General features: G+C 35.0%; 1 protein-coding gene across 1 annotated transcript in view; it reads right to left on the reverse strand.

Annotated features, from left to right (window-relative positions):
• Window positions 1-3,102: 3,102 nt before the first annotated feature.
• Window positions 3,103-27,575, reverse strand: part of LOC115883421 (orexin receptor type 1-like) — a 452,630-nt gene continuing 428,157 nt past the window's right edge. Inside the window, exon 6 of the mRNA XM_030901781.1 lies at window positions 3,103-3,312. Coding sequence (XP_030757641.1) covers window positions 3,143-3,312 — 170 coding nt within the window. The 3' untranslated portion in view covers window positions 3,103-3,142. The remainder of the gene's footprint in view (window positions 3,313-27,575) is intronic.

Here is a 27,575-nt window from a genome sequence, read left to right on the forward strand (position 1 = left end):
AAAAAGTTATAGGAGGTGAGCCACTTTTGAGACGCACCCGGTATATATATATTTTTTTTTTCAGCTTTTCAAAAAAATATTAAAAATACAAGAACTGTCCTGAAATCAAAACTATATTAGGACATTTACTTCAGATTCTTACTTTGCTATAAATATCTTAATCTTAAATCACACAGGGTGTTCAAAATTCTTAAATCGTATTTTTAAATGAAACACCCTATACAGGGTGATTCACGGTCATGGCACGTTAGACGTTTATGGAGAACCGGTGATTTTTTGAAAATTTGGATTTTTGCATAAACGCAGCTGCTGCTCTATCTGTAAATTATTTTCAGCATTGCAGTGTTGCTGCTTCATACTAAAAGTGGTAGCTTCTTTGTTATTTTAAATGTAACACCCGATCAACCGGCATATTATTATATTTTTGGAAACTACTTCCATATCTCAAAATTTGTCTATTGTACTAACATATATCAATCTTTAATAGTTTTCGAGATAAAAAATAAAACATGTGTAAAATTCACAAAAACATGATCTTGAATAAGCATTGGTTAAATCGTATATTCAGCATATTGAAAGCTGAAATTTGGTTTATAGATTAAGGAAAGTTGACATCCGATCTGTCTAAATCAACTGATTGGATATCAAACAGAGATATCAGAAAAAATAATTATTTCCGTTTGTTTTAAAATCGTTCAAATTTTTGTTATTTTAAATTCTAGCCTATGTGTATTATTTAAACAATCTAAACCGAAATAAAATGGCTTTTCAACGATATATCATGTTTCTACACCTAAACCTTCTGTTTTTTTAGTAAAGCCATTTAAAAGATAATAATTCTATTATAATAATTGTTTCGTTTAAAGAAAATCGTTACCATGACAAATATTTGACAAATATTTAAACTTTATAAGTATCAAAGTTTACGTGCTAAATTTCTAAAATCGTCATGGTAACGAAATTCGTAAAATAAAACTATATTAATACAATTATTAATTTTTAAATATCTCTACTTAAGAAACCGGAAGATTTAGGTATAGGAACATAATATATCCTTGGAAAGCAATTTTATTAGTCTTTTGATTTTTTAAATAATATACATAGGGTTGAATTTAAAGTAACAAAGATTTGAGCAATTTTATAACAACCGGAAATAAATAATATGTTGCCCTCCCTGTGTAATATCCAATTGGTTTATTTAGACAGATCGAATATATCGACTTTCGTTAACGCATAACCCAAATTTCAACTTTAAAAATGTTTAATTAATGATTTTATCAACGCTTGTTTACGATCATGTTTTTGACAATTTTACACATATTTTAACATCTTTCAAAAACTATTCGAAATAGGTATAGGCTAGCATAATAGAAAAATTATGAGATGTGAAAGTAGTTTCCAAAAATGTAATAAGATACTGGGTGTTCCATTTAAAATAAGAAAGATGCTACCCCTTTTCAAATGGGACGGCAACACTGTAATGCTGAAAATATTTTAGAAAGATGGAGCAGGTGTCTTTATGTAAAAATTCAAATTTTCATAGAAATTCTATTATCGCGGCACCGGTTTTCTATAAACGTCTAACGTGCCATCCCCGTGAATCACCCTATATATTATTTTTTGATTAGATTGCGAATTAAAAAATGAACAATTTTTGAGTATTTTAAAATTTTTAACGCGGTTATTTTAAAATTTTTAACGGTTTCGCAGATACTCGCGATATTATTATATACGGGTCTTTCAACGGTAAAATACGAGAGAAAAATCATTTGGTGGCTTTGATAAAACTATGGAAAATGACATATGAAATATAAAACTGCAAATATAATATAATATAAAACCCGTTAAAATTTTTTAAATGCTCTAAATACAAAAATTGTCCAATTTTTAATTCGCCATCTAATAAAAAAATAATATACAGGGTGTATACATTAAAAATAAATTCCATTTAAAAATACGAAGAAAAATTATTTTATATTTTAGAAAGTTCGGCGTAGAATTTTGAACATCCTGTGTGATTTAAGATTACGATATTTTCAGTAAAGTAAGTATGGACCATCTGAAGTAAATACCTAATATAGTTTTGATTTCAGGATAGATCTTGTATTTGAAGGGTCCAGGGGAAAAACTTGATAAGTGCCAATTTCTTAATTTTATTTTTTTTCTCTTATAGTCCGCGAACTGCTGGACACAATCAAATACCGAAAAGCAGCATATGTGGGTCACGTGATACGTAACGATAGATACCAATTTCTTCAGCTGATCACTGAAGGAAAGATTGAGGGAAAGAGGAGAGTCGACAGAAAGAGGATGTCATGGCTTCGAAATATCAGACAGTGGATGGGACTGAGGACGATGGAGGATCTACTCCACGCGATACGAAATCAAGAAGAGTGGACTAATGTGATCGCAAATATCTATTAGTGGATTTGCAGCAGAAGAAGAAGAAGATTTTTGCTGGACCCTGTATATGTCCTGTAAAATATAATATAATATAAAAGGTTCTCAAAAGGTTTAATTTTAATATTTTTATATCATTTGGTCAATAGATCGGGATTTAGAATATTTTGAGTAAGATATATTGTTCTTTTATATTAACTCTTCTTATTCTAATCTATTTTAAACGATATTTCTTTTTCATATCTGGCAGAATGCTGTAAGGGCAAGTGGCCATATCTGGATTGGATCGGGAATTGGATATTTCCAGAGACACTGATCCTTTCCACAGGAGAAGAAGAAGAAGAAGATATTTCTTTTTCTTGCTTCTAAATAACCTATCGACAACATAAAGTCTTGGGTCGGTATTTACATCTCTAGGAGGATCACTATGGCGATCTTGTAAGTCGGAGAGAGAAAAATGCGAAGTGTTTATTACATAACTTATGTGTTTGGGAAATGCTTGCTCTTATGAGGACATTGACAGTACTCTTTGTACACTCGAAAATCGGCACCAAATGCCAGGCGTTGCCGACCTTGTATGTTAATAGTTATAAAAGAGGCGAACAAGGCTCACGGCCTTTTCTTTAGTTGCGGCCATTATACATTTCAAGCTAATCTAGGAAGATTGTTAGACTCTTCTATTTCTTGGTCTGAGGATAACATTTACTTATTCTATTAAGAGATCGTATTAAATATAATATAATTATTTTATAGTGCTAAGAGGGATCATTTCTGTTTTGGATCTGCTACTATGTCTGTTATTGGTGGTCGTGTATCTGTATATGTAGGTACTGGTCCTAGTAAAGTTGAGATCGGAATTGTTCACTTGGCTGCACTTGAAGAACGCAGATTTGAATTCTTGACGAAATTTACCTGCAAAAAAGAATTAATACAATAAGACGAGAAAGGTATATAGGTATTTAAAAGCATTTTTTCTCTTTTCATAAAGGTCTAACTAAATAAATTTCTGTTGAAAAAATCTATAAAGTCGGTCCAACGAGTCAAACATTAATTATCATTTACATACTATGAATTAAAATGATAGACAGCTGTTACTGTCATGTATCCTCTCAATGGACAGACTTTACATTTTCCTTGTTTCGATAATCCACTTTAAGAAATTACTTATCATTACTATAATCAGTTATAGTATGGTCTGTCCAACGACTTAGAAAAAATTTCGACCGACGACATCCAAAAAATTACAGAAAATACAATTCACAATTTGCTTATGAATTGACAGACACGATGATATAGCAACGCAGGGTTTAAAACAATAATTTTATGTTAAAGCATACTGTATATAATCTATCTACTTTAATTCATTTTTTTATAAACTTTAGTATTTGGCTTATTATACAGAGTTGCTTTTTACCCTAATTTTAAAAAACACTCTGCAATAATTTCGTGAGTAACTTTTCCTAAAATATAAATAAAATTGCTTTTCGATCAGAGCTATGTCTCCTGAGTAGGGATGTACCGGAATTTCGGCGGCATCACTAAACTTCGGTCCTTCGACCGAAACTCCATTCCGGCCGGATCGCCATAATAATTCGGCTGGAATTTTCAAAAAATTACTTACGTTAAATATAAGTAGAAAGCAAGAAAATACGTTTTAAAGATCATATATTATATTTCTCAATTATTTGTAATATAAACATTAAATTTAGGAAATATCTTATTATAACAAACCGCATAGGAAGTAGAATGTTTTACAAACATATAAAAAAATAGTTCTCGGAATTAAAAACTAATTCATAATTTATTTTATTCTGATTGTGATGTATAAATAAGAACTTTCCTCTATTTTCAGAACTTAGTCTACACCTATTGTCAACATACCCTGTTACAAAACCTATCAAATTTTCGAAAATAGGCTTTCTGAATACACACAAGTTGCAGGGCTAGATACAAACTGCGTAACTATATTAATCAGCCTGCTCCACCACTCAATAGAGACTTTTTGCCAATAATCGGCATCTACGGCAAACTTGAAAAAAGTTGATGTAAGATGTTGCCTTTTGAACCACTCATATATAGAGTATAAACATGTAGAAGTTGGTAGAAAGTCATCGTAGCATTTCCACAGTGTGAAGGGTCAATTTGTTTAATTTGATTGTTCTTTTTATTTGAAGTCGCTCTTTTCTGGATAGCGGCTAATAGAAGTTCATCTTCATTCTCGCTAATAACTATGCTATCCTCATCGTCTACTTATAGTTCAGATTCGAACTCATCGGGTTTGCTTTTATTAATCTCTGTAATTTTCCTCACGCAAGTTTGTTTTTAATAGATTCGACTATAGCATTATATACGAGTATAGTCTGTCCAACGCGCAACAGGAGGACCCCTGACAGTGACAGATGGGTCTGTAATTCTAATTCAGAGGCAAAATTTATTTTTTTATCATTTCTTATGTCATAGTTTGAATATCGTTTCTCGAAACTCTGTCCAATGACTCAGGGAAAGTTTCGATCGAGAAACCCATCTGTCACTGTCAGGGATCCAGGGACAGACCAAGGTGTCTGTTCAACGTTAGATCTTAGTCAACGTTGAATCTTAGTTGTTGGTCTTAGTCCGCTCTCTAGTTGACAATAACAGATAACTAAGATTTCTAAGAAAAGTATAATATTCAAACATTTTTTTTCGCTGCCAAAAGCTAGCTCTACATCTGCTTTCATTATATAAATATAACAGAGATTGTCTATAAATGTAAATCGCTCTAAAATATTGAAATAAGTTCCTACATGTTCGTGCATTTAAATTGCACCAGAAGCTTTATAATATAATGCATAAAATTCACAAAAGTTCGGGTACAAAATTATGGATGAATGTACTATGTACGCAAAATATAAAATTGAAATGTATCCGCTTTAAATTTGACATATTACAGAGTGAAATTTTGCTTAAACTAAATAATTTTAAATTTTCATTAGTTTTTAATATTGTTGCATTCATTGTGAGTGTATATCGACAAATATCCTTACTAATTCATTTAAAAACTAATAAAAATGTGTGCAAATACTAATTTAAAATTAATTTTAACAAAAAAAAATACATTTATATAATTTTGTTGAGCTTCATGTTAGCTTTGGATTTGGAACTACCAGCAGAGTTGGTAGGCTGCAGGATGTTCATTGTTTCCAATTACTACAATGCCATTGCCCAACAAATGGCACATTATATACCGGGTGCGTCTCAAAAGTGGTTCACCCCTATAACTTTTTTATTTGTTCACACAAAAAACGAGATTTGGTATGTTAGTACCTGCATAAAATAGGACTGATTGACTTATTCAATCATTTTCAGCCACTTCCTGTTTCACCGGAAATGACTACAACTTTTGATTTTTAAATGGCACCCTCGGTATTTTTTTACTTTATTCGATAAAAAATATCACTCTGAATAGAATGACATAATAGCATATGTCAACTTTTGACATTTTCGCTTAAAACAAAATTGTATTTTGAATTTCAATCTAGGGTGCCATGGCTGTGTTAAAAATACTAATTTTTATTCAACGAGCCTTGGAAACATAGATTTGATCGTCTAATGTTTTTAGTATCTTATTCTGGGCAGTTAGAAGATACCCAAATCGTATTTTTAAGCATATCTCAATTTTTTCAAATGGAACTAGGGCGGCTCATTAGCATATTTGGAAAAAGCATTTGTTTACGAATAATTTGGTACCACACAATTGGTATTTCGTAGTCAAATTGTCGTTATGATTCGCATGCCGCAATTTCAAATAAACGATATTCGAAAATGTCAAAAGTTGACATATGATACGTCATTATATTCAGAGTGTCATTGGGCGAATTCAGTAAACACACCGGTTAGTCCACCGGTGCCGAAAATTATATTGAATGCCAATGGTAACTCACCGGTTGATTCACCGATCACTTGAGAGCCTACCGTATTTTGTTTCCGGTTTATTTATGTACCGGTAACTTGATCGTTCAATGAAAAGTTATCGGTAGGTCTTTACCGGTTAATACCGGTGGGTTTACTGAATGCGCCCATTTTCTATCGAATAAAGTAACAAAGTTCCAGGGGTACCATTTAAATATCAAAAGTTGTAGTTATTTCCGGTGAAACAAGAAGTGACCGAAAACAATCAATCCTAATTTATGTCATATACTAACATACCAAATTTCGATTTTTTTTCTGAAAAATAAAAAAGTTATAGGGGTGAGCCACTTTTGAGACGCACCCGGTATCTAATAGTTTCTTTATGATCAGATTTATGTTGACATATTTCTTAACTTCGTGATAATTTTTTTTTGTTTGAAATGAAACGACTTTATAAATAGTTCGCGTCGAATTAATCATTTGTAATGGTGATGATAAAGCAAAGCAAGAATTTCCATTAACATACAAACTGGATAAAATTTTCTCACATTTATGTCAGCATGAGAAAAAACAATACGGCGATATTATTATATAACTTGGTAATATTTGGAGGGTAGTTTCATCTCGTTGGAATTTGACTTTCGAAAAATCCGTTTGCCAAAAATAAGCTTTTTACGTCAAGCAGTTTAAGCAGAATCGTGGTTAAGAGATTACCCAACTTTTTATAACACGCTGTATGATTTTTTAAAAAAATTCAAAATCTTTAAAAAAAAAAACAAATAAATTATGCTGTCCAAGCGTTTTCCCGAAAGACTAACCGTTTTTTAAATAACAAATATTGTAATATTTGAGGGGCGTTTTCACCCTCTTGGAATTTGAGATTCGAGAAACCCATCCTTATCGAACCTCTACACCCCACAGTCAATCCGTTTGCCAAAAATCAGCTTTAAACGTCAAGCAGTTTAAGCAGAATCGTGATTACTCAATGGTTATATTTTATGAAACATCCTGTATAAATTTATAAAAAATCTTAAAATATGTAAAACAACAAAATAAAATATACGTGTTTAAGAGTTTTTCCGAAAAACTCACCGGTTTTTAAATAACAAATATTTTAATATTTGAGGGATAGTTTCACCCCCTTAGAATTCGAGTTTCGAAAAATCCCTTCTTATAGAACCTCAAAGCCCTAAAGTCAATCTGTTTTCTAAAAATCAGCTTTTTACGTCAAGCGTTTTAAGCAAGATCGTGATTAATCAATGACTAGATTTTTCGAAACACTGTATACATTTTTAAATATCTTGAAATATGTAAAAAAACAAAATAAAATAATAATTAAGCGTTTTTTCGAAAGCTTGGCCGTTTTTTAAATAAAAAATATTTTAATATTTGAGGGGTGGTTTCACCCCCTTGCAACTGGAATTTTGAAAAATCCCTTCTTATCGAACCTCTTCACCCTAGAATCAACCTGTATGCCAAAATTGAGCTTCTTACGTTGAGTGGTTTGAGCAGGATCGTGATTAATCAGTATGTCAGTCACTTAAGGATTTTATATATTAGTATAGATTTGTTTAAATTTATTGTTATTTCTTATAATTTTCTATACCTAATTATGAGTATAATATACTAGGCTTAGTTTCAACACACTAGTAATTTCTAACTTATATTTTTGTTCAAGGTGCCTATTGTTTTTATTGTGATTAATAATAGAATGGCCTTTCTCGCACGTTTCCAATCTGACACATTGAGACAATTTAAATTTATGACTGTATGGAGTGGAGATAAGAATTTTTTTAATGTCTACTATAGGCTGTAAATTAAGATTGATGAATTCATAAAAGAAAATACGGACAAAAAAAAATATTAGCTTGTTAAATTATAGATATTTTGGTATACCTACAAAGTTGTTTGAGATTACTTTCATCCTAGAATTTTTGATATACATATTCTACTAAGTACAGACTTGAAAACTGAATATCTGATTGTAATGAATACAAAATGGAAATTGATAAGAACTTAACACATAATAGCTTATACATATAATAGAACTTAACACATAAAAGAGCTTAACATATAATAAGAAATTATGCAAATTTTCAGAAGCTTTTAACACAATTGAATTTTAACATTTTTATTAGAAAGGCAAACATATTCTGCTTTCTGATTTTCGTTGTAACCTCATATGAAAATAGTACAGGAATTTCATCATTTTTATTCTAACGAAGCCAAAAATTAATACGGTATTAACTAGATAATAAACCTTTTGTGGTGGATGCGTGTTAAAATTCATGTATGTATGTACGTGCAAATTTAAAATAAAAGACGAACGAATATTCGCGTATTCGCCCACAAAAGTGTGATACGATCAATGATACGATTGTTGTAGTTGATTCTTTTGAAAATATTCGCACTATAATGTATTAAAATAAATTACATATTACATATAATGATAAATTTTAGATTAAGAAAAATCTAGATTTGATCTCAGTGAACCGCATACCGGGTGCGTCTCAAAATTTGCTAACTTTTTTATTTTTTCAGAAAAAAAAAGATTTGGTATGTTAGTATATGACATAAATTAGGATTAATTGACGTATTCAATTGTTTTTAGTCACTTCCAGTTTCACGGGACATTTCTACCACGTTTGATTTTTAAATGGCACCCTCGCCTCGGTATATTTCTACTTTATTCGATAGAAAATAATTCTCTGAATAGCGACATATGATTTATTTGAAATTGTAACATGCGGTTCATAACGACAATTGGACCCGAAATACCAAGCGTGTGGTACCAAATTATTCGTAATTTTTTTTTAAGAATATGCTTTTTCCAAATATGCTAATGAGCTACACTTATTCCATTTATAAAAATTGAGATATGATTGAAAATACGATTTTGCATCTTTTAACCGACGCGACGGGGCCTTATTCTGTAAGTATCTTACCGATCGATTCGGTAGAATTTGTTCAGTTGTGACGACATCTTCGATTCGGTAGTGTGTAAAGCTAGTCCGTAGTTCCCAAAGGTAGTTCCGAACCGAACGGAAACCCTACCGAATCCTCGGTTCCCGTACCTAAAGCTCTAGTTGTCTCGGTAACGTATAATAATTATTCTATCTGATTCTATTCAACAAATACGTTTTTTTCTGTCAGGAGTTTGATAGTTTCGAAAAAAGGCTAGAATTCGAGTGTTATTGCGAAGGTTTTATTTATGATACACTCCAAAGTATAATAATTAGTATTCAAAGTGTTGAATAAAGGAAAAATTTGTGATATTTGTCAAGGGTATGGATCTAATCAGGTTGGTGAACAGGCTAAGACGAGCACCAAACATACACTTTCGTTTTATTCACATGTTCTATATTTTATTATATTTATATTATGATTATTTATTAGAGGTCTTTTTAATTTAGAATAAGTACAATTAAGCTATAAACAAGTTTTAATATATAATAATTCTAAAAAACTTGTTTTAAACATTATATTAAACGAAATTGAATAAAAAAATTTCAGTCCTCCAACCCATATCTTTCCATCTTGTAGCAAGAAAAAAAATAAACTATTAATCATATGCGCAGAGAATGAAACCACAAAATGTTTATCTTCATAAAAAAGTATATTTTACGCTTAAGTACACTATGTATACAGGGTGGCCCATCGAAAACGTTCCGCAAGGCATAACGGCCAGGGTAATTTTTTTTAGAAAGTTCAAAAACACGTCAATTTTGTTTGTGAGGGGGACAACTTTTGCCCCAAAAATAATTGCAAAATCTTCAACCCTCTAAGCGGGGGTGTCATCCCCCAATTTTTTTCAAATGGGAAGGGGGGTCAAGTGGTACCGCAATGAAAAGGGCTTTCTATGCTCTATACTTTCCGGCTTCGTTTTTGAAAATCGGTCGAGTCATTGAGAAAATATGAAGGATTGAAATTTGAAAAGTTTATTTTAAACATTTATCAGAGTAAATGATAAGGATAAATTCCTTCGACCAATTTGCTGTTTTTTCTTATTATTTCTAGATGTTACGATACGCATTTTTTCACTTGCTACAACGATCAGATGCGGTAATTGCTAGGTAACTGTTCTGTGACTTATGCGTTGAACTGACAACCACCTTTATTGCAATTGTTCGCGAGTTAGTAGCAAAATTTCGCGAAACTGGTTCCGTTATGAATAAAAAGAGGCAGAGGGAAAATCCTGTAGTAAATGAAGCTATGGAGGTATTTGTATTGGGCCAAGTTGCCATGGATAGTACGCTGAGTACAAGAAAATTAGCCAATGAGACCGGCGCACAATGGATCGAAGCATAGGAAGATAGGGACATTGACTTATTTCGAAATTAATACTTTTATTTTACTGTTTTTTATGTACGACTTTAATAAATACAACAAAAATCTAAATTAATATGGCATTTTGTACCATATAGTTTACAAAATATACAGGGTGTCTCAAAAAAAGAACTAATATCTAAACAAAAATATTATAACAAAAAGAAATTGCTTTCTCTGTTAAAACTAAATTAATATGGCCTTTTGTACCAGATATTTTAAAAAATATACAGGGTGTCTTACAAAAAGAGCTCATCTATAAACAAAAAAAAACAAAACATTATAACATATGAGAAATTACTTTCTCTGTTAAATCTAAATTAATATGGCCTTTTGTACCAAATAGTTAACAAAATATGCAGGGTGACTCACTAAAGAACTAATCTCTAAATAAAAAAGAAAGCAAAAATATTATAACAAAAGAGATATTGCTTTCTCTGTTAAATCGCTATGAATTTTATCACAGCTACGCATATCAGTTATATATGGATCGGAAGACAACAAAGGATTATGTAAAGTGTCTTCATTTGCAAAAGTTCTTGAACGGCATTCTCTATATTTCCGAAAGTATTTATTCCTAGACTCTGAGGCCTCTTCAGACAGATGCCCTATCGGAAACCAAAATTGCTGATGATTTTTGCTCCGTGTATCAAAATTTTGGGTAGAGAAGATGGCATGTAATACCATCTATAAAGGTTAACTCTTCTGCAGTCTCTTTTGCAAATTTATTAAACTTTTCGGCATTTATTTTTTTTTCCTGAAACCAAAACTTGGAGTAATGTATATAGTCTTTCCAGCAATCAATTCATCGATTCCTGTAATTTGTTATGACTTTTCGAAGTTTCGGAAAAATCTTCTCGCAGTGTTTCCATCGTTAGTTGTACCCTATCCCTGTTTAACGACTATCAAACCCATTTCCTCCCTAAATCTAAAATAAAATTGCAAATATATTCAGCAAAGCAACGCGTGATGCACGTCCACGGCAAACTCGACAAATTGCCGAATACCAATTCAATTGCCGAATACCGAATACCAAAACGAAAACATTTCTGGGCCTTTCAACCTATATGCCTTATGTATTGTAGTGTAATTCAGTCCCACTCCAATGTTCTTCGATGAATATACTTACCTATATAGGCAAATTACAAATTGTTTGATGGTGCACTGTACGTGCCTTGCATAAATTCAAGGATTTTGACATTAAAAACATTATATTTTTTGCAGTGGCACTTTGGGGCAGCCAATTTTTTTATGATATGTTCTAGTAAAGGTGGCTCTTTACATTGCACGTAATATCTTCACTTACATCCGCTTACATTTTTTTGTAATTCAAGAAAACTTTATATTTTTAAGTCTTAATGACATAAATAAAAAACAAATGAGTTTTTCACTTCTGGTGTGATTTTTTTTTAAATTTAACAATCCAATACTATAGCCCAAGAACGCTTCTAATAAGTCGTTATATATAACAAACGAATATCTTTTACATCCATTTTAAAATTACAATCAAATGTAAGACTCTTTATCTACCAATTTGAATGATTTTTCAATTTACTTCAAATGGTGCTCATATGCTCAATAAGTAAATAACAAACAGACATACTGTATATGTTTTACAAGACTAGAATATCTCTTTAACACAAATATGTAAAAAAATATTTAAATTTGGAACTCTTCAAAAACAGCCAATGTCCCTATCTTCCTATGCTTCGATCCATTGTGCGGCGCGCGGCGTGAATCGTACAAGTGTCCAAAGGATATTATAAAAAGCTCCACGCGTACAAAATTCAGTTGGTACAAGAACTCAACGAAGACGATTTTGATCATCGCTTGCAATTTTGTGAAACTATGAGTGAACGAGTGGCGAATGATAATAATTTCCTATTTAATGTGTTTTTTGGATGAGTGTACTTTCTTTTTGAACGGTATAGTTAATCGGCACAACTGTTGGTACTGGGCTGAAGACAACTCCAGGGTTTTTCACGAGGTGCACACACAAAACCCTCAGAAATTGAACGTGTGGGCTGGTATTTTTGAAAATTCTATTGTGGGTCAGTTTAACGATATTGAGAAGATCTTCAACGCACAAGTCACAGAACAGCTATCTAGCAACTACCGCACCTGATCGTTCAACCTTGTGGCAAGTGAAAAAATGCGTAAACATCTAGAAATAACAAGAAAAAACCTCAAATTGGTCGAAGGAATTTATCCTTATCATTTACTCTGATAAATGTTTAAATAAACTTTTCAAATTTCAATCCTTTATATTTCCTCAATGACTTGACCGATTTTCAAAAACGAGACAGGGAAATATAGAGAATAGAAAGCTCTTTTCATTGCGGCGCCACTTGACCCCCTTCCCATTTGAAAAAAGTTGGGGGATGACACCCACGCTCAGAGGGTTAAAGATTTCGCAATTATTTTTGGGGCAAAAGTTGTCCTCCTCACAAACAAAATTGACGTGTTTTTGGATTTTTTGAAAAAAAGAATACCCTAGCCGTTATGCCTTGCGGAACGTTTTCGATGGGCCACCCTGTACTTTAAAAGTATATTTGTTTAGCAGATTCACATCTTCATAGTATCCGCAATGGCAGTTGCTGCATTCTCAACAACATTACATCAACTGATTGCCTTTTCTACATTACAAGAGAAGATTCAACAGCCAGCATTCTTTTTTTTTCTGCAAAATTTTCATGTATTTCTATAAGAAGCGAGACTTCTCATTGCTGCATAGTCATACGGACTCCCTCCAGTGCTTAAAAAAAATTAATGTTACTTACTCCTTCTGGAAAAAAGATCTTATTTACCTGTAAATCTGCCATCACTCACTTATCCTCGGAAACCTTTAGAAAAAGTTGAGCAGAAGGGTTATAACAAAAGGTGAATTTAGAACAAACATAAATATGTATACAAAATTTGAAAGCGTCACTATCACTATTACCTCCTACTGTCATGCTCTAATCATGATTGTTTTTCGGTTGCCTCGAAACCGAACCGAACGGTTACCGAAAAACGATACAGCATAGCAATGTGCGCAACGTAACATTCGACAACTCTATCGTTCGGTAGCGAACCGAATCGAAATTTCCGATCCGAAACCGAAAAAGGATACAGAATAGGGTCCCACGACAAGACACGAAAAATATTAGGCGACCAAATCTATTTTTCCAAGGCTCTTTGATTAAAAACTAGTGGTTTTAATCAACCATGGCACTCTACATAATATGTCCCCGGATTGTCTTTACAAGAGGAAAACCTTTTTTATTTTGGACATTTTGAGAAAAATGCGTTTTTCACAAAAATTTTGCATGTTCTAAAATTATTAATACCGTTTATACTTTTCCAAATTTCCATACCGCTTTAGAGAAAAGTAAAGAAAACATGAAAATATGATTGAATTTTTTCCTAAAAATAAAGTCCTAAAAATCAAAACGCGTTTCTATGGTAATGTAATTTGGTTTTCATTCTTTGATACACTGTTATTGCTAGAATTTTAATTAACGTCATATTTTTTGCTGTTTTAAAATGTTAAAGAAGCAGAAAATTTATTTAGTTAACTGCTAAGGAAAGGGTGAGGATAGTTATCGGAAAATATGATACTGTTACGTTTTTCGTCGGTTCCGTGTGGATAGAAAGTCACAATTTATTTAAACACTATTTATTTAACACTAATTAACAAAAACAATAACGATAAAAGACTTATAGAACTATTTACAAACGATTTATAAGTAAGAATTTATTTTGAATTTTAGCGCGTCAACTGTATATTTATAACTGCCCCCTGTAGGCCACGGCCGCCGGCTTTTATACCGACAGGTAAAGAACTCTAGAATAGTCCATAGATCGTTAGGTGCGTAGAGAAGGTTTTCGAATGTTCTCGTATGTACTAGTCCATTCCAGTGGGACTCGATTCTTCTCGAACGAATGAATCATTACGGTGTCTATTCTTTAATGCGATGTTAAGGTCATCTGAGGGCGGGACATATAGTTAGGTTAGGTCGAGTCCACACGGGTCCGCAACACTGCCCCCTTGTTAGGCACATGCTCGTCCCGAGATGTACACGGTGAATGAAGGTATTTGCAAAGCTGGCCCCTGGTGCATTGCGAAGTCTGGTAGAAATAGCAGTCTACAGTTTTCTCTCCCGATCTCAGCTTTGGGTTGTAGCAGCAAACGAGGATCTCGATTCCCGTAAATCTGAACAAGACTTCAATCATGTTCCGGATTGTACGCCAACTCAAACCATCGAGTCCACACGCCAGCTTCGGAATGGCTAATCGTGCAATGTTGTTGTTTAGCAGGGCTTCTCTCAGTTCAATCAGGGTCTTCCATAGATTGAGATAAGTCGGCTTACTCGGGGACCATTCCTTGGTGACCAGGTAGAAGATGTGCCTTGCTTGACCATGTGCATTGTCGGTTAGCCTCAAGACGCTTCCAACCTCTGGATCCTGTCGGCGTAGTTCTCCGACACGCCCAAACTTCTCATTGAACGTCGCAGCGATTCCTCTGGACATCCGCAAATCTCGAGCCACACAATGAGCGAGCGAATAATCAGGAGGCACGGAAAAGAGGTCTCGTTGATCTTCTTTGCTGTTGTATCGGGCCATGAAATCGTCAAAGGACATCTCCGAATCAGGGGGATCAAAGCTGCAGGTTCTCACGGTCCCAGCACGATCTTCTATTTCGCCTTGGTAGGGGCTCAAACGGTTGAAATGGACTACCCTCGGACGTCATTAATCCTATCCATGACTTCGTATGGGCCTTCCCACGACGATTGTAGCTTCGGAGATAATCCACGACGTCTCTGTGGGTTGTACAGCCACACCAAATTCCCTGGTTGGTATCCCCCATGCTCAGCTTGAATGTCGTAGTGCTCCTTCATTCGGTCACTAGCGCTTTGAATATTTAAGCGGACTCGCTGATGGATGTCGTCCATCCTTTGACGTAGTCTGTGGACATAATCTTCTCCAGCGACATCTTCTCCCGGTCGGCAACCACACTTCAGATCACAAGGTAGACGTACTTCCCGTCCCATAACGATGCTGGCTGGAGTTTGCCCTGTGGATTCTTGGACGGATGAGCGGTAGGCCAACAGGAACAGGTGAAGAAATTTGTCCCAGTCTCTTTGGTGGTCAGAGACTACTTTGGCCAAATAACGGTTGATGGTTCTGTTCATGCGTTCAACCATCCCATCGGATTGTGGATGTAGAGCCGTCGTCCTGGTCTTGCGGATGTCCTGGTCTTGCGGATGTTCAGGACTTCACAGACGCCTTGGAACAGATTGGACTCGAAGTTTCTTCCCTGATCTGAATGCAGCTCCATGGGAACACCAAACCTGCAGATCCATTCCTTAACAAGAGCATCAGCAATGGTGGACGCTTCTTGATTTGGTAACGCGTAGGCCTCGACCCATTTGCTGAAGTAATCCATTACTACCACAATATATTTGTTGCCATCGTTCGTCTCCGGGAAAGGATCAGCCACGTCGATCGCTATTCGTTCGAAAGGACTGCCTACATTGTACTGGCGCATTGGAGCTTTACCGCGCCTTTGTGGTCCATTGATAGCAGCGCAAACGTCGCATTTCTTACACCAGGCCCTCACGTCTTCTGTGCAGTTCACCTAATAGAACCGTTCACGCAGCTTGCCAAGTGTCTTGGTAACACCAAGATGTCCACCGCTGGTTCCATTGTGAACTTCCTCCAAGACCTCCGGGACCCTCTTCTTTGGAATGACGATCTGCCTTCTCTCTTCTTGTCCCTCTGGCCTCTCAATCACACGGCGGAGTAACCCGTCATCTATTACCAAGGAATTCCACTGGGCCCAGTACGACTTCACGTTCGGCGAATATCTGCAAACTTCCTCCCACGTTGGTCTTTGGTGCGCGTTTTTCCAGTTAATCACTAAGCCTAATTCTGGGTCACTGATTTGGTCGTTTGCAAGATCTTCGGGTTGCCAAGTATCGTTAACCACAGTTGTTCTTAGGAGTTTCGCTTCTTTCTCTTCTGCTCGGGAACAATGCTTACAGTCCTTATCGCAAGGTCTTCTGGAAAGTGCGTCGGCATTTTGATGGATCGCCCCAGCTCGATGTTCTGTGTCGAAATCAAATTCTTGTAATCGTTCAATCCATCTAGCTACCTGCCCTTCAGGATTCTTGAACTGCAACAGCCATTTCAAAGCAGCATGGTCTGTTCTTAACAAGAACTTTCTTCCATAGAGATACTTGTAGAAGTGTTCCACTGCTTTAACTACCGCTAGTAATTCTCGTCTGGTTACACAGTAGTTCCTTTCCGGTTTCGACAAGGTCTTACTAAAATAACCAATTACTTTTTCTTGACCATCCTGGATCTGAGACAGGACAGCGTCTAACTTAACATTGCTAGCGTCGGTATCCAATATTAAGTTTCCGTTGCCAAGAGGGTAGCTAAGTATGGGCGCACTAGTCAGGGCCTTCTTCAATTTTCGGAATGCCTCGTCAGAATCTGAGTCCCAAGAGAAACGCCTCTCGCCTTCGGTAAGTCTGGTCAATGGTTTTGCGATGGTGGCGAAACCCTGTACATAGCGGCGATAGTATGTGCATAGTCCCAAAAAGCTTCGTAGTTCATGTTTATCTTTAGGTATCGGCCACTCTTTCACTGCCTTGGTCTTCTGTGGATCTACCGCAACTCCTTGGGAGGAGACTACATGGCCCAAGTAGTGTACCTTTTCTTGACACAGATGACATTTCTTGGGGCTAAGTTTCAAACCAGAGCTCCCTAGTCGCTTGAAAACTTCTTCCAAATTCTTCAGATGATCGTCAAAGGATTTCCCAACCACTATGATGTCATCCAGGTACACTAAACAGGTAGTCCAGGATAGTCCCTTTAACACAGACTCCATTAGTCTCTCAAAGGTAGCTGGCGCGTTGCACAATCCAAAGGGCATGACGGCAAATTGCCACAGTCCGGAGCCCACCGAGAACGCTGTCTTCTCTCTGTCTTTCGGCGCCATGTCGACTTGCCAATATCCACTCTTCAATCTAAGGTAGAGAATATAGTCGATCCCGCCAGCCTGTCTAGAGTATCGTCTATCCTCGGCAGGGGATAGCTATCCTTCTTGGTAACATTATTAAGTTGCCGATAATCAACACAGAACCTGGTGGTACCGTCTTTCTTCTTTACTAGTACTACCGGCGATGTCCACGGGCTGTTAGATGGTTCGATGACACCCTCTTCTTTCATTTCTCGAAGGATTTTGTCAGCTTCTTCACGTTTGGCGAGCGGCAGTCTACTCGGATTTTGTTTGATTGGTCGTGCATCTCCGGTGTCAATTTTATGTTGTACTAAATTGGTACGACCTCTATGTCCTGCTTCTCCTTTATCAAACACATCTTGATACTTGATTATCAGGTTTCTCAATTTTCTACTATCTTCGGGAAATAATCCCTTAACGTTTACTAACTCCTTAACCATTTTGTCCGGAATTTTTGAAATCGAAACTTTGGAGGCTTCCACGCTTCGAATGACTGAGGAGGCCGAACAACAGTACCCTAACAGGGTTCCCTTCTTCAAGGATACAGAATGATAATTCGTGTTCATTACTCTTACCGGTACAGACTTCTTCGCTCGTAGCAGGGGTTTTCCAACAGCGACCCCTCGTCCTATTTCGCTGTCATGGTTCCTTGGCTCCAACAGAATAATACTCCCATTATTCGTTTTACCTTCCAGGCGACCATCCAAAAATATCTCACAGCGCTCAGGGATCGAAACATCTTCTGCTACTACCACGCGAAGCGTCTCCTCACATTTTCGATGTAGAACCACTTCTTCTTCATTTATTTTCAAAATTTCTTGTTTGAGGTTTAGTTCAAAACCTCTAGTGGTCACGATGTCCATTCCGAGAATAAGTTCATCTTCGATGTCTGCTACTAACACTCGATGATTAAAACAGGTGCTTCCGATAACAAAATTAAGATCTACCTCTCCATGGATGAGAGCGCAGCTTCCTGTAGCTGTACGTAGTCGCCATTGTGTTGTTTTAATCCTTTTTGATGTTTTAAGGATATCCGGCCTGATGATCGTTTTGGTCGCACCCGTATCCAACAGCATGGTCCGTAACTCTCCATCCACGAAACTAGCCACAAAAATGCTGTTGAACTTGTGTTGTAGCGATGCGACTTGAACAGTTTTCGTTGGAACCTGTTGGGTACTGCTCCATATGTGTCCCTTTGATTCGACACTTGGCGAAACCGAGTCCACGTCTTTTTCTTGACAGTGACTTCTTACGTGTCCTGCCTGGCCGCAATTCCAGCAACAAGTCGGTCCTTTCTTGCCCATGTACTCCTCCATGACTTTCCGTACAATGCTTTCCACGGATTTGTCGGAACATTGGTTGACCGCCCGTACTCTCACTAGAGACCGAGAACTGTTTCGCGGCCTCAAATTCTAGGGCACGTGCTAAAGCATCCACCAAGCGCGTTGGGTGGGCTAGAAGAAGCGCTTGCCTTGTCTCCCTGTCACGTAAGCCATCGGAGAATGTCTGTACTGCCAACCGCTCCATAACATTCTCGGGCGTAGCAGGATACGCAAGGCGAACCAGGCGGGCTACGTCGGCTTCAAACTCCTGCAGAGACTCATTTGACTTTTGAATGCGATTTTTTAGCTGTGAATGATAGACATGTTCCAAATGAGCTTGGCCGTACCTCATTTCTAAATGTCGTACCAATTGCTGATAATCTCCCTGTTCCGATGGTGACAGTGTCTGCAGGATATCAGTCGCATCTCCTCGCAGTGCGACAGTCAAAGCGGTAGCCTTTTCAGCGATTGTCCATCCGTTCGCTCTCGCAGCGGCCTCAAACTGGCAAAAATAATTGGCCCAAGCGGTTTTTCCGGCAAACTGTGGAGGCTTAATAACTGACTTTGAGATATACTTATTTTCGACTAGTTTCGGCCCCTCCGATGTTTCTTGACATTTTGGTGAATTTGACTTCGCTATTTCTTCTCTTAAAATTTCGATTTTTTCTGTTATCTTTTCTTCTAAATTAAGTATTTTATTATTAAAGCTGGCCTGTATGTCTTTAGAATTTTCTGCGATCTTATCTTCTAAAATATTAATTAAATCCTGGGAATTTTTCATCATTTTATCTTCTAAATTATTCAAATTGCCGTTTAAATTGTCTTGCAATTCCCGGGAATTTTCTGTAATTTTGTCATTCAAACTGTCTTCTAATTTTTGTAGGCATGAGTCAAGGTCACCTTCCAACTCAAAGCAAAATGTGTCAGGATCCTCACCTTCCTCAATCAAAACGTCTCTCAGTCTGGCTTGTAAAATGCTTTTCTTTCCATCTGTTTCGCATTCCCTCTCTTCCAGTATGCATTTTAATTCCGACACTTTCAAGTCTTTCAACAATTTTTTCGGAGCCATTGTCTGTCTTTTTATTTTCCTAGTCTATCACACACGCCACACTTGACACCAATTGTTACGTTTTTCGTCGGTTCCGTGTGGATAGAAAGTCACAATTTATTTAACACTAATTAACAAAAACAATAACGATAAAAGACTTATAGAACTATTTACAAACGATTTATAAGTAAGAATTTATTTTGAATTTTAGCGCGTCAACTGTATATTTATAACAGCCCCCTGTAGGCCACGGCCGCCGGCTTTTATACCGACAGGTAAAGAACTCTAGAATAGTCCATAGATCGTTAGGTGCGTAGAGAAGGTTTTCGAATGTTCTCGTATGTACTAGTCCATTCCAGTGGGACTCGATTCTTCTCGAACGAATGAATCATTACGGTGTCTATTCTTTAATGCGATGTTAAGGTCATCTGAGGGCGGGACATATAGTTAGGTTAGGTCGAGTCCACACGGGTCCGCAACAATACTTTAACAACAGCAAACAATATGACGTTAATCAAAATTAATAATAACCATCTATCAAAGAATCTATGCAAAGAATGAAATAGAATTGATATTACCATAGAAACCATAGATAGAAACGCCTTTTCATTTTTAGGACTTTTAGGAGAAACATTTCAACCGTATTTTCAAGTTTTTCTTAATTTTCTGTAAGAAGGTATGGAAATTTGGAAAAGTATAAACGAGATTAACCATTTTAGAACAAGTAATTTTTTTTAAAAGAATTCATTTTTCCCAAAATGTTAATAATAAAAAAGTTAAGAAAAAGTTTCCTCTTGTGAAGACTTTTTTTTAAGCGAAAATGTCAAAAGTTGAGATATATGCATATGATAGTGTCATTTTCTATCGAATAAAGTAGAGCTACACCGAGGGTGCCATTTAAAAGTTGTAGTCATTTCCAGTGAAACAGGAAGTGACCTAAAACAATTGAATACGTCAATCAATCCTAATTTATGTTATATATGTTACGGCTAAAATGGATACTTTTGCAAACTAACTAAAAGCGCTGTTATTTTGAAAGAATACGTCTATTCTTGCAAAATAGCAGACAACCGCAGCTAGTTTATATTTTAAATGGTTAGTATGTAAACTATTTACAAAATCTGGTTAGGATTGGGATTTGTACCTGAAAAGGTAGGTTCAAACAGTCAAAGTGTAAGAATGTGTTTAGGGTCATGTAAATGATTACTCGATTGCTGCCATACTAATACTAATTTATTCTACCTTTGTATAATATAAATTTATAATGTTCGATTGATTATTGCTATGGTTGTAAAATATTAAAACTAGGTTACTTTAAAACTAATTATTGTTAATAGCAGAGTTTACTGAATAAGCATTTGATTTGGTTGCACCATATCTTCCCCTTTTCAAATGAATGAAATTCAGGGCAATGAACTTCATTCAAGCTAATTGAGACTGGCCAGTTTCTAGAAAATGTAATTCAACCAATAAAATTTATTATCATTTAAGTACTCTAAAATAGAAATCATTATTATTAAACCTAAATTAAATTTCAATACGTGTTATCGTAATAATTAAGGATAATATAGAATATAAATTAATATACCAGATTCGTTAAATACTTAATGCTAAAATAATTAGTATCTATGCAATTTGATAAATTAAGAATTTATAGACTGTAGAATATACTGTATTAATACAATTATAATTGACACTGCCGTTATCACTAATATTAATGTCATTGCGCAATGTTAAATTTTTGAACTCTGTTTTTGTGCACCGTGAGCTCTTTACCATTTTCACTTTTCACTGTAAAATTAACACCATTTGTACTAACTACGGTGAAAGGACCTTTAAACCAAGGATCAAATTTTGTTCTGTTTTCGTTCTTTAGCATAACCAAGTCGCCTTTTTGTAAACTGAGATTTTGAGATATTAAGTCATACTTAATTTTGCGGTTTTGCTTTACTTTTACTAAAAAATCTCTAGCTCTTTGATGAGAAATTTGCATTCTGTACCTAACTTCTTGATAATATGCATCAATGTTGTACCAGGGGTCTATTTTGTTTAATACTTCGTTAGGAATTTCCGCTTTTCTCCCAAAAACGAGTTCAAATGGAGTGTATTCGTGATAAACTCCGGGAGTTGTATTGTAACAAAAAGCGTAAAAATTAATCCATTTATCCCAGTCGGTATGCGTTTCATTAAAGATATTAAGTATTCGTTTAGCACTCTGTGATTCCTCTCACATCCACCAATGCTCTCATGATGGTACGCGGTTGAAAACTTGTGACTAATGTTCAAAATGTTCGACAACTTCTCTAAAACTTCATTTCGATGTTCGGTACCCATATCTGTTTTAATTTCCTTCATAGGGCCAAATATTAAAATAAAATATTCTACTATTGCTTTTGCCACCGTAAGAGCTTCTTTATTTGGAACAGGTGCAATGACCACATATTTGGTTAATTCGCACTGTATAGTTACAGCGTATAAGCATTATTATTTTCGCTTTTCGTCAATGGGCCAATAGTGTCTATCGAAACAATATCAAACGGTTGTTGTGGAGTCGGCGTAATTACCATGGGTTCAATGTGTTTAATTTTGCTTTTGTTTAGTTGGCATTTCTTGCATTTTTTTACGTAGGTAGCAACATCACGAGACATATTTTTCCAACGGCATTTTGATCTTAACTTCTTCAGAAGTCTCTTTCGTCCACAATGTCCTCCTGTCAGTGGATTACCATGAAATTGTTGTATCAATTTCAATTTTTCTTCTTCCTCTGTAATTACTTTCGGTTCCCTGTATATATTCTAGTATTTTCTAAAAGATCTTGGCCTACTAATTTAAATCGCTTATCGTGTATGATTTGAATATTTCATCATTTATATTTAATTTAAGTTTTTCCAACTTATTTTCACTAGCCATTTTTTGAAGCTGAGACAATACTTTCCCTTCAGCGCCGAACTTCTTTTTTCCATATTTTTCTATAATTATCCGTAGACAATCTGGCTTAATTATAAACTTTAAAGTAGGAACAGGGAATAAATCGTAGTTATCATCTGTTTGAATTATTTTTGGCGTCATATCGGGTCGTTGAACTTCTTGCAAATTGGTGTCAATATTGTGTGATGTTTGCCTTATCCTCGCCATAGATCTCGTAGTAACAGCGAAAATTTGCGCTGATTTTGAGTTTATGTCTTTTAATTCTTCAATCGTTATTCTGGATAATGCGTCTGCTAACACATTATTTTTGCTTTTAATGTATTCAATTTCAAAATCGTATTTCTCAAGATCCAACCTCATTCTCGTTAGTTTCGAAGATGGATTTTTCATTGAAAATAGGTAAACAAGTGGTCTATGATCTGACTTGACAAAAAATTTATTACCATACAAATAAGGCCTAAAGCCTTAATTCCCCAATGAATGGCAGCTAGTTCTTTCTCAATGGTGGATTTATTAATTTCGCCTTTCGTGAATCCTCTCGATGCAAAAGCAATGGGTAGGTCTTCTCCTCCGAAGTTTTGCGATAAAACTGCTCCACAAGCTTCTCTCGACGCATCTGTTGTGAGCAGAAAAGGCTTGTCAAAATCGGGATACTGTAAAATTTGTGGTTCTAAAAGGAGTTTTTTCAATTTTCCAAATGATTCTTGGCATTCTTCGGTCCATAAAAATTCTGAATTCTTCTTTAAAAGTTTATTTAAAGATCTTGCTATCTCAGCGAAATTTTTATAAAACGTCTATAATAATTGCAAAATGCAACAAATCGCCTTGCGTCATCTGATGACTTTGGTTGTGGGTAATTACGAATAATATCATATTTCGTTTCGTCTGGTAGTACGCCGTTCGATGTAACTTTATGACCCAAATACGTAACTTTATTTTGGAAGAACATGCATTTTTTTGGATTTAACTTAAGATTAAATTTTCGGCAAGTTTCACAAACTTCTTTTAAATTCTTGAGATGATGATTTTCCGAGCATCCTATGCAGATTAAATCGTCCATGTACAGAAATATTTTTTCAGACGTAAGTCCCGCAAAAGCGATACTCATCATCCTTTGAAAACTGTTAGGACTGATCTTTAATCCAAAGGGCAGTCTTGTAAAGCGGTAAGAACCAGTGTTTGTGCTAAATGATGTAATATCTCTTGAGCTATCTTCTAGCGGTATTTGATGAAATCCTGCCTTCAAATCCAATGTAGAAAACCATTTTGCTCGACCGAGTTGATCCAAAATTTCATCAATTCTGCTGATTGGGAACTTATCCGCACACAATTTTTTATTGACTGTATGACGGAAATCCACAACAAGTCGCCAATTTTTCTCCGCACCATTAGATTTTTTTGGTACAAATAGGATTGGGCTATTATATTCTGACTGAGACGGTTCTATTATTTCGTCTTTCAGCATTTTCTCAACTTGTTTGTTAATTTCGTTTACCTGTGAATAAGGTGTTCTATAGTTTTTTATATAAACTGGCGTTGAAAATAAAATAATATAAAATGAGAATAGTAGAAAATAATATAAGAGATAAGTTGTTATATCGAACATGATAGTTGCGTTTATACAGACAAAATAAAATAAGTGAGAGGGTATAGTAATAATAAGATTAAACTATAAATACTTTCAGGATTTGGATTTCTTTTATTGCATAATTTCATTATGAATAGACAAGTACATTGCCGTTCAATAAATAAGTACATTGCAAATACTAAAATTATTATAAACAACTTCTAAACTGAAAACTAAATTTTTATCCAATTTTAACATATTGCTCTTTTGCAAATGTATATTTATTATTTTATTTGGCTGTTTGAATGCTCCCATATTAGAACTAATCATTTCTTCTTTTTTATTTTATTTTACTACTTGAACCCACCTTATTAAGTTAACAAAATCACATAAATACGCGTACAAAAACACAAGTAAGCTCTTCAACATGAAGAATATATAGGCATAATCTCACTCTTAAATTGCAAGGATTTTAGTGCGTAAACTAGCCAAGAATCTTGCTATTTTAAGTGACTAAAACTAATGAAGTTATCATATTAGCCAAAATCATAAATGATTATTATACAAACTAACTAAAATAACTGGTTAATACGAAAACAAAAATATAAAATTATGACATTATTCAATACGAATATATAGTTTGCAAACTAACCAGCTAGTTTGTAAACTAGCCGTTGGCTGCCTGCTATTTTGCAAGAATGGGCGGATTCCTTCAAAATAACAGCGCTTTTAGTTAGTTTGCAGAATAGCTGGCTAGTTTTAAAACTAGCCAAGTATCCATTTTAGCCGTAACATAAAATATATACTAACATATCAAACATCGATTTTTTATATGAAAAAAAAAATGTTATTGTGGTGAGCCACTTTCGAGACGCATCCGGTATAAAGGACTGAAATGAGAATATTGATAGAAATATTTGTTAGTATCCTTTATAAAAAAATAAGGAATAATCATATAAAAAAACTTAGCTTGAGCGCGATGGGGACCTAATGTGGCTGACTTAAATTCCGGTTTATCAGTGTCGTTCCAATTTTATTTAAAACGTGTAAAATATAATGTGGGGTGGACTCAATAATTTCTAGTTTTATTTTACGTTATCAATAATGTTAGTAATTAAAGGTGTCTGTATATATATTGGAGGTCAGGACTTAAGAGAGTATATATATTAGAGAACAACGGCATACGGTCGAGTCGGCCTACAAACACGTAAACGTTTACGTACGCATGCGCATTTCTTATATTTTTATTTTTTATACACGTAAAAGATTCTCTACGTCTACGTCTACGTGCCAGCAGCGGCCGACTCGACCGTATGCCGTTGTTCTCTATTATTTCTAACAAAAATTGATAAGTTATGTTAATTTAATAAGGTGGATTAAAGTTAGTTCCTACATCTTTCCGTTTTCGTATAATCAACCGAGGCGAATGAGGTGCGCCACCTTGTATATTAGATACGCTACTGAAGCACGTCAATCGCCGGCCGTATCTTAATCTATTGTTGACAAGTAGTAAATAAAAGCAAAAAAATTCGTTTACTACAAGTAGCAAGGAATTATACCGTATGAGTGAAAAACATCGGCGTCCAGTCGGCATGGAAATGAAGATCGATGAAATTCCCCACATAAAATGAGCGATCTTCATTATATAGCCATTGCTGACGCTTTTTCGATTGTATGGTACGTGGGAACATTTAAAATGCACGACTTTAAACATCATTTTTTGCGAAAAGAACCTTATAGACGTGTTCCTGGGGTCGAAATATAGGTACTACCCCTAACAATATTTGCACTTATTTTAGACTCACCCTGTATAATAATTTACCAGTGAAAAGTTATTTCATTATTTCTCTCGCTTGGTGGCCGAGATCTACCTCACGCTGCACAACTATTTTACAGTCTTTTTGAGGAAATCGTAATAGTGTCACTGTTAATTTAAGTTCTGACACAATTTCCTTCTAGATTTACTACCTCCATATAACAAAACCGATTGAAGAATAAATAATATATAATTAGGAATAAGGTCAGTAAAGAGAAACAAATTTACAAAGTTTCAAATCAAATTTAAATATTTCAATTGAAAAGTCAAACAGAACTTTCGAGGATGGGGACCTATTATGTTGATCCGATATTCATCATGCAGGCGCTACACGTAACGATATCTAACCCATTTGGACTGTATAGTTCTTCAATTCATTCCAAATCTCAACGTGTACTGACGGCTTCGATAAAGATCTCATCGAAGGTATGAGATCTGAGATCTTTCAACATGCTGAATATTTTTAACTGAATAAGAGACCACAAATTTGGCGAGAACTGGAATAAACCATAGACTAACGAAATTACTTTTTATAAGATCTGAACCTGAACATGTAGTGTGAATAGATCGCTATCGATTTATTTTTAAGATCTTTATTCAAAGGTTAGTATCGATGGATTGTTTTTGTTAAGTGAAGCTAATCTCGAATTGTATAATGCATATTTTATTAAACTGTATGGCAAGCCTTATTTGATACGATTCCGCAGAATATAGAAATGATTTAAACCACCGTTGCCAAGTAGTTTCCCAGCAAGTTAGGCACTATTAAAACTTTCTCTTAACTGTAAATCCTAGTAGGTCTAAAGTTTTACGTTAGTAGGACGCATATATGGTTGGTAAAGGTTTCCAAAACAATCCTGGAGCACTCCTGGATATATATGAATCGAGAACTCGAAGAAAACTTTGAAATTTACTTTAATTGATAGGAAGATGTCTTAACCAGTTGTTAACATGTTCTTAACCAGTGAACTCCCGTGCAGAAGTAAGATTGAGGTTTAAACTGTCTTTAACAGTTTGTATAAGTGCTTATTGTTTTACTAAAATTTGCTTTCACAAACGTTTGCTATTTTTAGCATTGAATAAAACACTAAGAAAAGAGTCAAATTCTATTTTTATATTCAAATATGTATTAAAAACGAAAGCAACGTCATTAAAACTCTTTTCGTGTCGGTTTTATTTGACATTTTTTTTAATTCCTACGAATTTAACTATGCAAGAACTTTTCTGTGTTCATTTTTTATTATTTCACAACGACCTTAGCGCGTGGCCGC

This window comes from Sitophilus oryzae, unplaced genomic scaffold (genome assembly GCF_002938485.1).
Source record: "Sitophilus oryzae breed Bouriz unplaced genomic scaffold, Soryzae_2.0 scaffold_1899_pilon_pilon, whole genome shotgun sequence".
Lineage (NCBI taxonomy): Eukaryota > Metazoa > Arthropoda > Insecta > Coleoptera > Curculionidae > Sitophilus > Sitophilus oryzae.